The sequence below is a fragment of the Orussus abietinus genome, unplaced genomic scaffold (genome assembly GCF_000612105.2).
Source record: "Orussus abietinus isolate OABI.00-Male unplaced genomic scaffold, Oabi_2.0 scaffold39, whole genome shotgun sequence".
Classification (NCBI taxonomy): domain Eukaryota; kingdom Metazoa; phylum Arthropoda; class Insecta; order Hymenoptera; family Orussidae; genus Orussus; species Orussus abietinus.
The window spans coordinates 925,149-942,439 of NW_019394554.1; the positions used below are offsets into that span (position 1 = coordinate 925,149).

Here is a 17,291-nt window from a genome sequence, read left to right on the forward strand (position 1 = left end):
GTTTCACTTCACCTTAAGCCTCCCCCTTCGAGTTAAGGGGTTAATCCCTCCCGGAGATATTTTCAACGAATATTGGAGGCGCTTGGAAATATTACCAAATTAATTTGGAGACCACTCTCGGCTCGCTCGGGGGCAATTCTAATTAGGTTAGAAATTTCTAACGAGCCTATGAAAGAACCTCGACGGTAGATAGGACGGATAGCTGTCGGGCAGATGCCACTTAAGATTCTACACGTGCCCGCCGATTTCTGCCGATATCGCGGGCCTGTCATCCACTCCGGATAGGATAAAGAGCGTCGCTGATAAAGGCCCAGCAGCCGCGAGAAAGGCGCAATTGTCTACATCCTTGACACGGAATAGAGCACCGACTCCGCCACGGGTCACGCCGCGGGATTATCTCCGACTAATTAAATATCTGCGCGAATGCCGGGGCTCTCAACTTCGTCGCAAAAATTCACCTCGTTTCGGCAGGCCTCTCAACCAGGTTGCTGGATAAGATCGAAAGAAGGGGCATTATCTCCTCGTAAAAGACTATCGCCGATCCGATCGCCGTGAAAGTGAGGGGGGGGCACGTTAGAAAAATATTAAAACTAATTCGCGAGCAGACGTTAGTTGCGCGCTTATCGCGATGACACCCTGGCTGAGCCAATTCCGATAAGCGCCCAGGCCGAGACTTTTTCCAAGCAGACGTACGATGAATATTCACGCGATAAATAGTGCTCGCCTCGGACGGACGATAATCTCTTCCTAGAGTATTCCCGATTCTCTCGAAATCGTTTCATAACGCGGGAGGAGACGAAGGGAATTCCGAAGAGGCACGAGCGAGCGGAGGCATTATTGCATAATTTATTAAGAGAGGATTTAGGGGCATTCTCTTGGAAGCGGTTCAAAGAATGTACCCTCCCGAGAGCCCAGGTCGTCGCGGAAAGTATCTTGGCAATGGCGGGGATTTTATACGGAATTTCGAATGGTCGCGGGCCAGAGTCGCGGACGAGCCACTACGGGCTTTTACGGAGTTCCCCGACAACCGAAAGGAGAAAAGACCCCCGATGGCGGATTCTTGGCGGCTCTCCAATGGCTTCCCGATGTGTCAACTTCTCTATATTAGAAGTTGCCGGCCGGCAAAGAGGGGCTAAACTTATTCGCCCCGCGATCCCCTTCCCTCCACTTTTTGCCAACCCTACATTCGCCTCGCGCCCGGTCGATGAAATATTTAAACGAAGACTCGGAACGTGGGAAGCATTCGTCGGAAATTTTTTTTTTCCGTTCTCCAACCGAGTTCCTCGCCGAGCTCGATCGAACCCTTCGAAGGACCACGAATTTCTCACGCGAGTAGTGAAATCGCGAGGGGTCGTTCTCGCCTCTTTACGTGTCTCCGGGGTGCAACAATGTCCTCGATGTAACGAGCTCGCATTATCAGCCGACACCCCGTGGATTCTGAATTGCGACACCGCCGTAACGGGACACCGTTTAACGGGCCGCTTTGATAAAAGAGTGGAGGTACACGCGCCACGGGATACGCGTATCGCGTTACTCGAGAACCCATATGCGTATACATGCGTGGATAAAAGACCATGGAGCGATTGCCCCCGCTCCCTTGCCGTTCAAGTGCTCCTCTAGGAGTAAAAAGGGCACTTTCTTCCGTGGAAGCGAGCTCGATCCGATGCGCACACCTCTCGAGCTCCAAAGTACTTACGCCGGGCGGACTTAAGGTGAAGTGAAACACGTCGAGGAATTTGATCAACGTCGATAAAGAAGATTTTTCTAAATGCCTACGTTGCCGATGTTGGTTTTTATATTGACAGCTGGGTCGAATTATATTGGGTATTGTACCAAATGACATACTCCACCTGTCGTTTTCGTACAATAATTATAAAGAAATCGAAGTAAAACTCCAGAAATTCTCTGGATTCGTGCCTTCTGAGACCCTAATGGACTGCGGAGGGACCCCCTGCGTCATCTGTGATTTCCAGGTCAATTAAATTTTCACTCCGAGACCTCGTATTACCATCGTTTTAGCATAGAAGCGCATACAACACTTTTTTTGCCTTTGTCCCATTCAAATCCGAGTTTATCGATTACCAGAGTGTTCTAAATTGTCGTAAAATTGTCCTGACCCTTTCGATTCTCATATCAGAGCGTTCGATAATTGTATATTGATCGAAATATGAGAGCTCGACGCCATTTTGGTTCTGGTGTAGGCTGAGTAAAAAAAATTTGTTGGAAAAATCCAAATTTTGAATGTGTCAGGACAATTCTTAGATGATCAGGAGTGACGTGTCAAAGTTTCGGACAGATTGGTCTAATACCCTTAAAAAAAAAGTGTTGTATTCGAATCGACTGATTTGAAGGATGTTTCACTTCACCTTAAAGTGAAAATATCCAAGAAAAAAATCCCCTGGTCCGAATTTCGGGGCACTACGAAAAGTCGAGCGTCGCGCGTACGTCGACCCGGGCTTCCCCGAGGCGGATCGAAAACGAGCTCGGAAGAATCCGCGGGAATAGCTCTTGAGAATTTCGCCGCTCTCGTCAGCCACCCCTTGGCCATCCGCCAGACTTACCGATCGCAAATACCCCCCTTAAGCCGCGTGCACAACGCTTCGCGATCGCCGGTTCCAAAAAAAGCCGTCCTCGAGCCCCTTTTCCAGGTTTTTCGCATTTTTCTTGGGAGGAAAAAATAAAAACGCCCGGGAAGACTCCATTCTTCGGAACGTCAAGGGGATGCCGCTTTGGATGTCCTCGGTTTTAGTAATCGAATCGAGATCATTTCGCCAATCTCGGATGCAACGATCTCGACCCCCCCAAGATGCATCTCCGATCGGAACCGTATCGATCGCAGGAAATTCGATCTCGCAACGGCAGCCACCTCGGCGACTGCACTCTAAAAGCTACGGACGGCACGCCAGGTGTTCCAAAAGTTATTTCCGAGTGCAGTTTCGCCTCTTGCAAGCAGACTCTTGTATATTTATAGAGGGCCAGCACACATGGTACCGACGGAACCTTTCGAAACGGCTCGAAATAAAGTGTTTATCGAGTCGAAAGCCGCCCGCGAAGCGACCGGGCGCGAGATTCGCTTTTCCCCATTTTTTCCCCTTTTCGTTCGTCCCAACCCCTACCCCCCAACTCTTCTTCGCCCCTTCTCGTTGATTTCCTTCCCAAAAATACGCCGATCGTTAAACCAAACGAAATCGAATTATATCGGTCGGTAATCGCTTCCCGGCCGGAGCGAAGCGCCTCGAGAGCAACTGTCCAACGGTTATTTATTTTTATCGATAATATACCGAAAGCCTCAATTTGTGAACAATTTTCGTATCTTTCCAGTTGGCTTCCAGGGAACCCGATACCAATTCCCCGAACTCGCTCTGGTTTTAGCTGGAATCGCCGCTCGGATTCCGCGAAGAGGCTCGCCCTCGATACGTGCTAATAGATTTCGTAACCGGCACTCGCCGAGCCGAGATTTCAGGTCGGGAACGAGAGAAGAAAAGCCAGGATAAGACCTCTCGCGAGGTGGCGTTTCTAAGGTTCAATTGAAATAAAAAAAAAAAATAATAAATGATCAAACCTTAAAATATTAAGTAGAATCTTTCGCTCGAAATGCCACACTTAAGGTGAAGTGAAACACGTCGAGGAACTTGGTCGACGTAGATAAAGATTTTTCTAAATGCCTACGTTGCCGACGTTGGTTTTTATATTGACAGCTGGGTCGAATTATATTGGGTATTGTACCGAATGGCACACTCCACCTGTGGTTTTCGTACAATAATTATAAAGAAATCTAAGTAAAACTCCAGAAATCCTCTGGATTCATGCTTTCTGGGGCCCTAATTGACTGCAGAGGGACCCCCTGCGCCATCTGTGATTTTCAGGTGAATTAAATCTTCACCCCGAGACCTCGCATTACCATCGTTTTAGCATAGAAGCGCATACAACACTTTTTTTGCCTTTGTCCCATTCAAATGCGAGTTTATCCATTACCAGAGTGTTCTAAATTGTCGTAAAATTGTTGTATATTGATCGAAATATGAGAGCTCGACGCCATTTTGGTTCTGGTCTGGGCTGAATTAAAAAACTTGGTTTAAAAATCCAAATCTTGAATGTGTCAGGACAATTCATAGATGATCAGGAGGGATGTGTCAAATTTTCGGACAGTTTGGTCTAATACCCTTAAAAAAAAAAAGTGTTGTATTCGAATCGACTGATTTGAAGGGGGTTTCACTTCACCTTAACCCCTTCTGAAATTACCGCAGGGTCGACGGGGGGGGGTTTCTAGATTTTTCCTTGCCAAGGGGAGTCGAGATAGCGGAAATTTACGGAAATTCGCCAAAGCGTTACGTCACTTGCCGAGCTATTGTTAGGTCCGATCCCTGTCGTCGGTCGTTCGGATCCGCGGAGGTCGACGCCACTCGACGTCCTCCCGGAGGGATCGTCGCTCTCGCCGATTCGCGGGTGAGGACGCTATTAGAACCTCCCGCAATCTCCACAGGGTCGACGCGTGATCCCTGCATTTTTCGAAAGCCCGAGCACGTGCGACGAGTGCGAACGGTCGGCATGCCCTCGAAAGAGACGAGAAGAGCGCAAGTCTCGGCCTTCCATTGCCAATCACCAGAGTACACATCGGCCGATCGCGCGAGATTAAGTACCTTTATTTTTAACCCGTTGACACTTTGTTTCGACGTCGAGGTAGATACGTCGCCGGTCGCGAGTGCGTCGATTTGCGCCCCGATCGCGAAATGGACCTCGCGATGGATAACGCCGGATAACGGAGAAAAAGTCGCAACATATCCACGAGGAGGAAAAATTGGATAAGACGCGGTGGCTGCCTAGACAAATCCACCGGAAAACCCTCGATCGCGTCTGGAAAAAAAAAAAGAAAGAAAAAAAAAAAACAAGAGCGACGAATCGATAGCGGCGGCGCGGAGGTCCGGCCGATTTCCCGCGTCTCCTTGACGTAAGAGCGTCGATAAGGCAAAAATCGATAAAAGGAAAGAACTCGAGAGGGCTCGATAAGAGGATTGTTTGTCGCGCGGCGGAACCCTATCGCCGCCGCATCTCTCCGAAATAGCTCCCGGAGGACGTCGAAAAAATCTACATATTAAGAGGTTTATATTGGAGATAACTTATCTATGTCAATTCGACCGAGCGTGTTTGCGCGACTCGCGTTACGTATGGTTAACTGGTGCAAATGCCTACGCCTAAGGCCGGGGAGAGATTCGCGGCGGGTTGCGAAAAAAACAAACGAAGCCTGCCGGGATAGGTGTCAACGACACGAGGGTCTCTGGTTTTCCCGCGATTCGCGATAATTCGTAGCGAAATGCCCGTCGAGGTCGGGTTGCCCGAAAAAAAAATAAATAAAATAAAAAAATAAATAAAAGGACGAATCGAGCGTCCGGGGAGGCAATTGCGCGTCTCGCAGCCGACGTCGTTCTTTCCGGCCCCTTCCAACTCGCGCGGTCGCGGTCGCGGTCGCGTTCCTCGCGTCTAATCGGTTTCGCGACAAAGTACCTCGGGCGACGCGAAAGGTGAGCGCGCGCTCGCGGGCCGACCGCAACGATCGGAGGTGCAGCTGCAGTCGCGTGCACCTCCCCGCAAGGCAGCCGGATGTCCGCGTGATTCGATCGAACGATTCCGCGGCATCGGCGTACTTTTCGAGCCGGATAGATAAGCCCGATAGCCAGTAAATCGCCACTGTTTGTCCCCGGAATTTTTTTTTCCGTCCGCGAGTGGGCCAATCGAGGAATCTCGGAAATCCTGGCAGCGTCGCGCGGATTCCGGATGGCAAATATTAATTTCCCCCGTATTGGATTGTTCAATTGAATTTGTTACTTCCTATTCCCGATAGTATACACTAGCATGTAAGTGAAACCACACACTGGGTTCAAAAAGAAATCGACGCAGAGAATATCGGTGTCACATAAACATAAACGTAGGATTTAGATAGGGAAAGAACCAAGGATTCTTTTGTATAAAGCCGACAACGACTTGTGGAGTCTGTGACCCTAACTCTTGCGTTGCTAGTCTCCTGGAGAAGTTCATACCGTACAGATGGTCCTTCCTCGTGACATTAAATTAAAGAAATCAAATCAACTTTAATAGTGAGTAATTCTTTCTCCCATTTCCATCACCCCGGAAAAAGAGAAAAAAATTCTAAATAGAAAATAGATACAACAAACATTTTTTTTTTTAATTTCAAAATCACGGCAACCCGAAGTCCAACTCTCGCAGGAAACTCGACGTCGAGTTTCCCCGAAGATAGCGGCAGTCGTCGCGGCGCCGTTTCCTCCGCGCTCTCGCTTCGAGCGTCGCGTCATCGGCGATGCAAATTACGAAACTCTCCTCCACGTGGCGCGACGCGCGAATTCCGCGGGCCGATATCTACGGTCTCGCTTCCGAGAGATTCCGCGATATCTCGGGGCGTACGTTAATTGATTTATTATTGGGACGGTGACGTCGGCGTCGGGACGCCCCAGAGTTCGGGCGACTCTGGCGTTCCCTCGATGACCCCAAATCGTCCAGCGACGGTGTTTGCGGCACGTCGAGCCGCATGCTTAATTCGACAAACGGCGCAGTACGGCCGGCACGTGCGACGACTATAGTCGAGAGTAGGGATATATAGTGGCGGCTCGTGTAAAGGTGGACGCGCATGTCGCGGGCACTCGTCGCGCGTGTACGAGGATTTATTGGAAACGCCGATGGCCGGTGCACCCGGCAACGCGGCCGTTAACGCGGCGAGAAATATAAATAACGCCCGACGACGACGGAAAGTCCCGGGGGCGATTTCGCGAGAGGGTTTCCCCCGAACCTGGGCTCGTATCTTCGACTCGTCTCGAGTTCGACTATACGTTAAGGTGAAGTGAAACCCCCTTCAAATCAGTCGATTCGAATACAACACTTTTTTTTTTAAGGGTATTAGACCAAACTGTCCGAAACTTTGACACATCCCTCCTGATCATCTAAGAATTGTCCTGACACATTCAAGATTTGGATTTATAAACCAAATTTTTTAATTCAGCCCAGACCAGAACCAAAATGGCGTCGAGCTGTCATATTTCGATCAATATACAATTATCGAAGGCTCTGATATGAGAATCGAAAGGGTCAGGACAATTGTACGACAATTTAGAACCCTCTGGTAATCAATAAACTCGCATTTGAATGGGACAAAGGCAAAAAAAGTGTTGTATGCGCTTCTATGCTAAAACGATGGAAATACGAGGTCTCGAAGTGAAGATTTAATTCACCTGGAAATCACAGATGGCGCAGGGGGTCCCTCTGCAGTCAATTAGGGCCCCAGAAAGCACGAATCCAGAGGATTTCTGGAGTTTTACTTAGATTTATTTATAATTACTGTACGAAAACGACAGGTGGAGTATGCCATTCGGTACAATACCCAATACAATTCGACCCAGCTGTCAATATAAAAACGAACGTCGGCAACGTAGGCACTTAGAAAAATCTTCTTTATCTACGTCGACCAAGTTCCTCGACGTGTTTCACTTCACCTTAACCGGCGGATCTCTCCCAAGGAATCGTAGATCCCGATCTAGGTAATCGATTCGACCGAGCGGAGTGGCCGCCGCGGATAGATCGCGGCAGCGATTGTCGCGGTGCAACGAGAGATAGGTCGAGTGAATAGCGGTTAGGGGTGTGAAAAAGAAATCCACTATCCACTTCGTCGCGCGACGTCGACTATGACGGATGGATCGGAACGAAGATCGGCGCGACTGGAAAAAAAAAAAAAAAAAATTATTCGATTCCCCTCCGCGAGGAAAGGTGTCCGTGTGATCGTAACGTCGGAAAGAGAGGTTCCACCCGTTGGCGATTCTTCACCTAGACGACGAGGGGGAAACATGGAACCGGCGCTTTCATTGACCCCGGTGCACGTCCTGGCCCGCACCCTCCTCCTCGCCTCCGTCCACCGGCTAAAACATTTATGCGCCGTTGCATAATCGCCAGACGTCGGTTTTCAATGCTAGACACGTGGAAACGTGAATATTAACGAGTCCGGCCGGTGCCGTCCCCTTGTCGCGGGAAATCGGCGACGAGCTCGCGGAACGAGGAACCTTCGCGACCGATCCAACCTCGTCGTTTTTCCCCCCGCGGACATCCTTGGGAATAATTACAAACTATCGGCGGCGTGGCTACGATCGGTTTCGAGTTCACGATAAGGGACTTTTTCTCCCCGGTTTTCTTCGATTAAATGTCGCGCGTACCGCCGATTACGCGCCGGACAAACGGGCCTGGGTGAGCGGAGATAATAGGGCGTTTGACCCCGGTATCGCGCTGGACTATAATCCTGCAGTGACGTCTCCGCCATACTTTTACGTTTGTTATTTAACGTTATTGTACGCAGACCGGCAGATACCGGATAAGGGTCAGAGCCGGCGTCCGAGGAAGATGCGGCGCCCGGCGTCGTCTCCGCACCGGTTTCGAAGCCTCTCCGAGGATCCCCCGTTTCTCCGTTCCACGCGGCGATTCCGCGCGACCACCCGCCGCAACAAGTGGCCGCGCGTCGATCTCGCCGGATGCAAATCCCTGGGGAAACGCGTGGAAAAATTGCCGACTTTCCGGAGAAGCCCGAGACGGTCGAGGAGGGCTCCACGTCGAGTCGAAATTTCCTTCCTGGATTTTTCCTGGATTTTTCCTAGATCATCCCTAGATCCTTCCTGGATAGAAGAGCGTCGCGAGTCGCGCCGACCCGGCGACGAATCGCGCTTAAAGTATCGACCCCTTCAATTAGAGAGTAATTGGAACGCGCCCCTTCCCCCCGCTTATCATTCGCTTCCCTCCTCCGGTGCTTATCGCCCGGCGACTCCGCATTAGCGGAGGAAATAACGATACGCGCCACGCGATTCTTCCTCGCGGTGCGCCACCACCCCGGGTCCTTATCGATTGCGCGAGTTCTCGAATGCGCTCCCGCGATAAACGCGGGGAGAAATGACGTTGGCCGGTTAGAGCCGGCGCAGATAACGCGTTTTTGGGTGCCGAGGGAAAAAGCTCGAGCTCTCCCTCTCGTTTGGCCGATCGAGCACGAGGAGCTATTTCCGTCGCGAAACCTAGATCGACGAGATGGGCCGGTGCCCGAGATCGACGGAACAAACAAGATGGTGATAAAACCCCGTGCCCCTTACCGAGCGATAGTGCCGTGCCGTAGGCGCAAACGGGCACGGCAAAAATCCGACTTTTACATCGCGGATAATAATCGCGTGGCGAAAAATGGGCACTGTGCGCCGATTATCTGCCGAGTCGTTATCGCCAATAAGAACCGGGCTTTAAGGTGAAGTGAAACATCCTTCAAATCAGTCGATTCGAATACAACACTTCTTTTTAAGGGTATTAGACCAAACTGTCCGAAACTTTAACACATCACCCCTGATCATCTAAGAATTGTCCTGACACATTGAACATTTGGATTTTTCCAAACAATTTTTTTTACTCAGCCTAGACCAAAACCAAAATGGCGTCGAGCTCTGATATTTCGATCGATATACAATTATCGAAGGCTCTGATATGAGAATCGAAAGGGTCAGGACAATTTTACGACAATTTAGAACACTCTGGTAATCGATTAACTCGCATTTGAACGGGATAAAGGCAAGAAAAGTGTTGCATGCGCTTCTATGCCAAAACGATGGTAATACGACGTCTCGGAGTGAAGATTTAATTGACCTGGAAATCACAGATGGCGCAGGGGGTCCCTCTGCAGTCAATTTGGGCCCCAGAAAGCATGAATCCAGAGGATTTCTGGAGTTTTACTTAGATTTCTTTATAATTATTGTACGAAAACGACAGGTGGAGTATGCCATTTGGCACAATACCCAATATAATTCGACACAGATGTCGATATAAAAACGAACGTCGACAACGCAGGCATTTAGAAAAATCTTCTTTATCGACGTCGATCAAGTTCCTCGACGTGTTTCACTTTACCTTAAGACGACTTCCCTCTGCTTCGCGAGTACCGGAATCCTCTGGGGGCCACCCGTAAACTTGGATTTCCCTTTCCGACTGGACGCCGATTTCTTCGTACCCTTTGCACGTCCTCGTTCGAGCGATCGCGACCTCCGACCCGTCCCCGAAGCCAGTCTCGCGAATCCAACCGTAATTCACTCCGCTCGTCCGGCGCAATTCCCCCAGGTCGAGGGTCAATTGAGCACCGAAGGAATGGTCCCTACGAGCGCGGGGGCCATTTTTAAATCCCGGGAATAAAGGAGAGAGGGTCACTCCAAGGAACGGGGAGAGAAGGAGAGGAGGCGCGCTCTCGGCGCAGCGAGCAGGGCGTGGGCATCGGTCTCGGCTATTTTTACCACTGGCGCCAAATGAGAATTTACAAGCCGATGCGTGCACGCCCGTACACCAAACTTATCCTTGAATGGTTAACGAGTCCCTCGTAAATCGGCGCCACGCGCGACGACCGACTTCCGCGAGGAACGACTCGGCTCTCGGCCAGGTGACGTCACTTCGGATCTCCTCGACGGCGAATCCACCGTAAAAGGTGCAAAAAGGAGTCAGGGGTTAACCGGTGCTCCTCCGAGATAACCATCCGAGAAAAATATTGCTCGCGTGATTCCCTCGACGATTGCCGGAGACGACGCCGAGCGTCGCGCGCGGACCGGTCTCCCCTGAAGCGAATTTAATTCGACCGATTTTGCCGCCACGCGCAAACTCGTTACTCCGTAACTCGAGTATTTCTCCCGAGTGCGCGTACGTAAACCCCGCGGGCACCTGTCGCCTCGCATAAGCCAGCCCGGACACTTAAAGCGATCGGACGCGTCGCGTCGATACTTCTTTGGCGCCATTCCTCGTAAACAAAAACCAGCTGGCGCGTGGCGAAGACGGAGATTCGAAACGCCGCGGAACGATAGGGAAAAAAGTGTACGACTTATCGGCGACTTAAAGTCCCGATCCGCGATAAGTCGAGGCGAACGGCAATTTCGAGGAAAAAATCGACGCTTTTTTTTTTCTACCGCGTATTAAAATTTTGCACCTCGTTTGCGCCGCTTTGCCGAGGGCGAAGTACCGAGACGGGAGTCGTTCCTCTCGAGGGGTGAAAATACGACCACGTGGTCGACGACACGTGGGTGTCGCGTAAACTCGACTTAAAGTCCCGATCCGCGATAAGTCGAGGCGAACGGCAATTTCGAGGAAAAAATCGACGGTCTTTTTTTTCTCTACCGCGTATTAAAATTTTGCACCTCGTTCGCACCGCTTTGCCGAGGGCGAAGTATCGAGACGGGAGTCGTTCCTCTCGAGGGGTGAAAACCCGACCACGTGGTCGACGACACGTGGGTGTCGCGTAAACTCGGATGTATTTCGAGGCACCGCCCGCGATGAACGGTGGATGACCCTGAGGAGGCTGTATAATGATCCATTATCGCGAGAAAAAAAAAGAACCGAGTCGTGGCCTCAGGTTTCAGGAATTTTTTATTTTTTTCACAAGACCGGGACACGTCTTTTTTTACATCGGCACATATTTCGAGCTCGGCGCCACGGCCGCTGATGTCACGGTCCGATCGAGGGGGAGGGAGAGAGGTCCTTCGGAGGATATTACGGGTTTATCTCCGTCTCGATTCCAACTCCTTGTTGACCCTGGCTTAAAACGAGATTGGCATCTACGGGGAGTAATTCGTTCGAGCGCCTCCCCTACTTTCTCTCCCGCGGAGGAAGGGAATTAGATTTCTCCCCCGGGCGGGACGTGGACCTCCAAATTGCACCTCGCCTCGGCGCGCACGTCCCCCTTCGGGGCTCTGGTAAATAATACGTCTCGGTCGAGACCGCGATACCGCAAGAGGGATAAACGCCTCCTCGATAGAGATAATTCCCATAATTCCAGGACCGTTATCGCTCCGGGTGGAGTGTCGCGATGCGCGCGCATCCTCGGGCATCCCTTCGAGCAGATCGCTCGTTAGGAATTATTTCCGCGAGCGATTAGGAGTTTCCAAATCCACCGAACGTCCACTTTCCGCACGGCGGAATCGTCGGGAGCAAGTCCCACGGGAGGTTAGCCGCGACATCTGGGGGAACGTTTGGGTGGCGTTTCCGCGACGCAATCCGCGGCGACCTCCGCGGCGATCGATGTAAACACTCGTCACCGGTGCGAGGGAATTCTCTCGACCAAGTTGCGTCTAATCCTTCCTGGCGAGTTCGAGCAGAGGGAGAATATCTGCTATATCCAGTGGAGGAGACGAAGGCCGCACCTTTTTTCGAGAGAACGATTCCTCGCGACTCGGGTCGGCGTTCCCCGTCTCTCCCCGCGCGAGAGGGCTCCCCTCGTTACGCAAATGAATTTTCACTTATTAATAGCGGCCGCGATTTGGCAACCACTGTTGTTTACCGAGAGCGGCCATATAGGGATCGCGTCGGTGCGCGCGCACGCGCGCTCGTCCGCGCTCGTCCGTGTCCGCGGGAATTTGCACATAATGCTGCGACCGAGCGACCAGGGAATTTCAACTCGCCATTAGGCAAGCTTTACGAGCCGACTCGTCGCCGGTAGGTCCCTTTCTTTCCTTTCCTCGGAATCCGGTCGCCTCTCGATTAAACGGGGTCCCCTTTCCCTTATCAGCGGGGGAAAAAAATCGTTATTTTTACCAAAGAATTCAGAAGTCTCCACAGAAGCCCAGAAGTATACGGACGTTCGACGCTCGATAAATAGTATGTTAGCCAACGGATGGCGGCGCTGTAGTCACCTCTCCATCTCTCTTAATCTTATGGCGATATATAGCGATTGCATTCTCTCTTTATCTTACACGCAATACTCGCCTTTCTATATGCGTCTCTCTTCCTCCCGTGAGATATCGTTGGCTAACACGTGCGATCTCTTTTTTACTCCCACTTCTGGTTTGTTAGCCAACTTTTAGAGCATCAAGCGCTAACATAGGATCTGGACTTCTATGGGATTCTGAATTCTTTGTTTTTACGGTTAGAGAGGCGTCGGTTTCGAGGAGTATCGATCGGTAGGGGTCAAACTCGAGACAGGCCCGGGAAGAGACGCGAGACCGACGCGGAGAGTCCGGTCTAATTATTCCGCGCCGCGTAAACTCTCCTATCAGCGGAGGAAGCGGCGCGATCTGGCCGCCGTCCGGGCGCAATAACGCGCCCAGCGTTCGCGGCTCCGGCCCCGTTGAATATGCATGCAAATTCCATCCTGTTTACGCCGGGCGGATCCGACCGGCCGCTCGTCGGGTGACACAGATATTTCGTTAACCTCTGCGCCCGCGCGAGCGCCATCTGGGAAGCCTCGTGTACGTTATCGCATCGAAAGGGGGATTTCCGGAGTATTGAGGTGAAGTGAAACATCCTTCAAATCAGTCGATTCGAATACAACACTTTTTTTTAAGGGTATTAGACCAAACTGTCCGAAACTTTGACACGTCACTTCTGACCATCTAAGAATTGTTCTGACACGTTAAAAATTTGGATTCTTCAAACAAATTTTTTAACTCAGTCCAGACCAGAACCAAAATGGCGTCGAGCTCTCATATTTCGATCAGTATACAATTATCGAAGGCTCTGATATGAGAATCGAAAGGGTCAGGACAATTTTACGACAATTTAGAACACTCTGGTAATCGATAAACTCGCATTTGAACGGGATAAAGGCAAAAAAAGTGTTGTGTGCGCTTCTATGCTAAAACGATGGGAATACGAGGTTTCGGAGTGAAAATTTAATTGATCTGGAAATCACAGATGGCTCAGGGGGTCCCTCCGCAGTCAATTAGGGCCCTAGAAAGCATGAATCCAGAGGATTTCTGGAGTTACATTCAATTTCTTTATAATTATTGTACGAAAACGACAGGTGGAGTATGCCATTTGGTACAATACCCAATATAATTCGACACAGCTGTCAATATAAAAACGAACGTCGGCAACGTAGGCATTTAGAAAAATCTTCTTTATCGACGTTGATCAAGTTAATCGACGTGTTTCACTTCACCTTAAAGTTCCCGAAGAAGAAGTATGCCCTCAGGTGGCCAAAACAACGTCCTTTCCGCAACGTTTGCTCGGGTAGAACAATGGCGACGCGGACTCCGAGTCTCCCCGAGGAGGAAGGCAAAACGCGACCGGTAACGCAGCTGCGTGCCGATAACTCAGCGTAACAATTCGCGGCGGCACGGTTCGATCGTGTGGTCGGTGCCAACGGACATTAACCTAAATCCCGGGGCTCTCGGAAGCCGTGGACAACGCGGCGCGGACGTTAACCGCTCGAAAACACCCGAGAGCGGACAGTGAGCGATCGTCGCCCCGGTTGGCCGATCGGTGCAGACGCGTGGAAGGATAAATTCGTCTCGCGAGGAGAATCCCCCTCGAACCGCGGCCGGAAGAGCCGCGAAAAGTCGCGAGGTGGACGCGCGAGACAAGATGGCGTCCGCTAATGACCGGGCTGCGCGGACGCGCGGACGCGCAGCCGACCGCGAGCTCCGAATAACTCTCCTCGGTCAAGCGGATTAATGGACTGCCACCGTTCGTCCGAGATACGTAAACCATAAATACCGGCCGGATTCGCGAGTCAGTATCCATCTTACAAGGAAGGTTTTTTCTTATCGGCGGATAAACCCTTTTAGGGGATGAAATTAGGCTTCAAGGTTGGCCGTGCAAGGGGGTGAGTTGGCTGTTTCATATAGAAGCACTCGACCGATTTTCATGAAACAACCGTAAAAATGTAGGGAACGAAGAATTATGAAACATGCATTTGGAATTTTTCGAAAAAATTCATTTTTGAGGGGTGAGCCACCCCTTTGAATACTTCCTTTACCCCTTACGCGAGCAGTAATTGTTCTATCCAAATGAAACTTTTTCTGTATTGTTCTGGTCTGTAAATTAACCAAGTTTCAATTGGATAGAGCAATTACTGCTCGCGTAAGGGGTAAAAGAAGTATTCAAAGGGGTGGCTCACCCCTTAAAAAAGAATTTTTTCGAGAAATTCCAAATGCATGTTTCATAATTCTTCATTGCCTACATTTAGACAGTTGTTTCATGAAAATCGGTCGAGTGCTTCTACATGAAACAGCCAACTTACCCCCTTACACGGCCAACCTTGAAGCCTAATTTCATCCCCTAAAAGTGTTTATCCGCTGAAAAAAAAAAAACACGGGTCCCTTAGATTTTAGTCCTCTATAACATATTTAAAAATGAACAAAATCGGAGGGGGACACCTCAGGTACCTTCCTTGTTAGCCAAAGTACGCTCGATGTCGGATTTACGGTCTTTCGACGGACTCGATTAATCCCTCGACGACGGGTATTATCGACCGGTAGTAATCATGCCGCTCGAGAGCACGTCGAACGGGCAATTAGAAAACATTGCACCGTCCCATCCTTCCCCTAGTATCGGTCGATCCGGAAATCGATCACAGGGCGATCTAGTCGCTTCCGTGAAATCGTTGCGTAAAGGGTCCGCCGAAATTCGGTAATAGAAAAAAATACGAGCCCAACGAGAAGCGTGCTCGGGGCAGCTGACAGGACCGGGGAGTGTCGTGGTTCGATTATGGATTGTTAACCGGAATGACCGACGGAACCTTGTCATTACCGGATTGGCGTGACGTTGAAAATGAAACCGATCTCCGGGTCCGCCATTACGCAACGCTCGCCATTGGCGCTCCCCTAGGGGCATCGTACCATATATCGTTTCTTCCCATTGTTCATCGAGCCAAGATCTTGCGGTCGAAATTTATCCCGATAAAAATCCCCCGACACGGGCTTTCCTAATGCGGGAAAAAAGGTCTTTATGGGATCTACCGAGAGATCCAACGAGTCGTGGATCGTTGCGCAACCTTCGGTCTATACGTGGGTCGCGCGTAACATGGAAATCGGATTGCCGGGCCTACAAATCCTTGGCCACGGGTGTCGGCGATGTTTCTTTAGTTTCGCCTTTTTCGGAAGGAAGAAAATGTTCAATGGAGGCTGAGACCGATCCGGAGCAAATCGTTCCCGGGCTCCGATATTTCCCCGATCGCTTCGGCGCAGTCGGGGCAAAGGGCATTTTGCTTGGGATTTAATTACCACCTGGCCGTGTTAATTAAAGCCTCGGGGAATCGTTATTGAAAAGTACTCGTTGCGCCACGCGGTTGAGACAAGATTTATCCTGTTTATTGGTAGTCAACGAGTGTACCTACCGGCCCAATGTCTTTCTCTTGGCGCGAAGAGCAAAACATGGGCGATAAACAACAAACTTGACTCACCTTGTCGTCGAGACTGTTCAGGTCCGGCAACTGTAACAGAAAACAAAGAGCTCGGTTAATGGGACCGATCACACAGAAGGTACCGCGATTTATGGGGCACGATCTCAAGAAAAGATACATTTTGAAGGTAGAACTCTCCACTTAATCGCATCTGCCGGTCATCACGGGATCGCGAATTGAATTCCATGGTACCGTAAATCCTAATTCGGTAACTTTCCAACGGGATTTAAAAGCCCTACTCAATTCTAATTAAATGTCTTACTTCTTGGCACTCGATGCGCAGGAGCCTCATTTTCGTGGCTCTACTAGGGAGGTAGCGGGAGGATTAAGCTCGCAGGAGCGTAACGTACACATCGGCGCTTCGTAATTTTAGCCGAAACTCACACTGCTCGTCTTCTAACAGTGGCAGCATTATTTCGTCCGCCTGCTCGTAGCTCGGTATCACACTCCGAGGATTGGATCCGTTCGGCCTCCTTCGCTCCTTCTCGTTCCCTTTGTGTACTCGAGAAGGAAACGCCCGACGCGCACTATTGAGATTTTCGACCTCTCGGATGTCTAAACACGAAAACCGTAGAAACGCCGTAAGCCTCGGGCCTCGCGGGGCCCTTAGAAAAACATCGGTAAACACGACGGAAATAGACCACCCGAGTGCAGTTAGACCGGCTGATGTAGCACCTCATTCGGATATTCTCGTCGACACGCCATTCCTCGCGATGCACTGCCCGATTACGCGGACATTTTGGTAAAATTATCCTATTTCGAAAGAGCCGGCCCGTGCCCAACGACCTCACACGCCGAAATGGCCGTGACCGCCGCGGTGGCGCCGCCCCTCGGCGCGTGGCCGAACCGAAATGGCGTCGGTATGGCAGAGCGCCGCGCCGAGTAACTACGATAGCTCCCGGTACCTACGTGCACTGCAAGTCGGTAATGAAATTCCTAAATGCAGAAAAGTATCAAGGATATGGTATTGGAGTCCTAGTTTGATATTTGGAGCTGGTAGTCTTGGCGAGTAAAGGTTTAGATCAGAGTTGATCAGCTCTCGTCGGTGCTCCCCTCGACCTCCTTTCCCAGCGCCGGTAACGCAGATGCCTAATTGACCGTGATTTCTTCGCTCGTG

The 17,291-nt window shown here is 50.6% G+C and overlaps 1 protein-coding gene across 2 annotated transcripts in view; it reads right to left on the minus strand.

The window, feature by feature from the left end:
• Positions 1 to 16,945, minus strand: part of LOC105697584 (sestrin homolog) — a 59,014-nt gene extending 42,069 nt beyond the window's left edge. Inside the window, exons 1-2 of one of the 2 annotated variants that reach the window (XM_023432701.1) lie at positions 16,559 to 16,945; positions 16,175 to 16,204 (exon numbers count right to left, since the gene is read on the minus strand). Coding sequence is in view for 1 of the 2 variants with exons in the window: in XM_023432698.1 (XP_023288466.1) it covers positions 16,175 to 16,204; positions 16,437 to 16,466 (60 nt within the window). In the remaining variant the exon portion in view is untranslated. Of the gene's footprint in view, positions 1 to 16,174; positions 16,205 to 16,436 lie in introns of both variants that reach the window. The other variant, XM_023432698.1, reaches the window with a different exon arrangement.
• Positions 16,946 to 17,291: the final 346 nt, after the last annotated feature.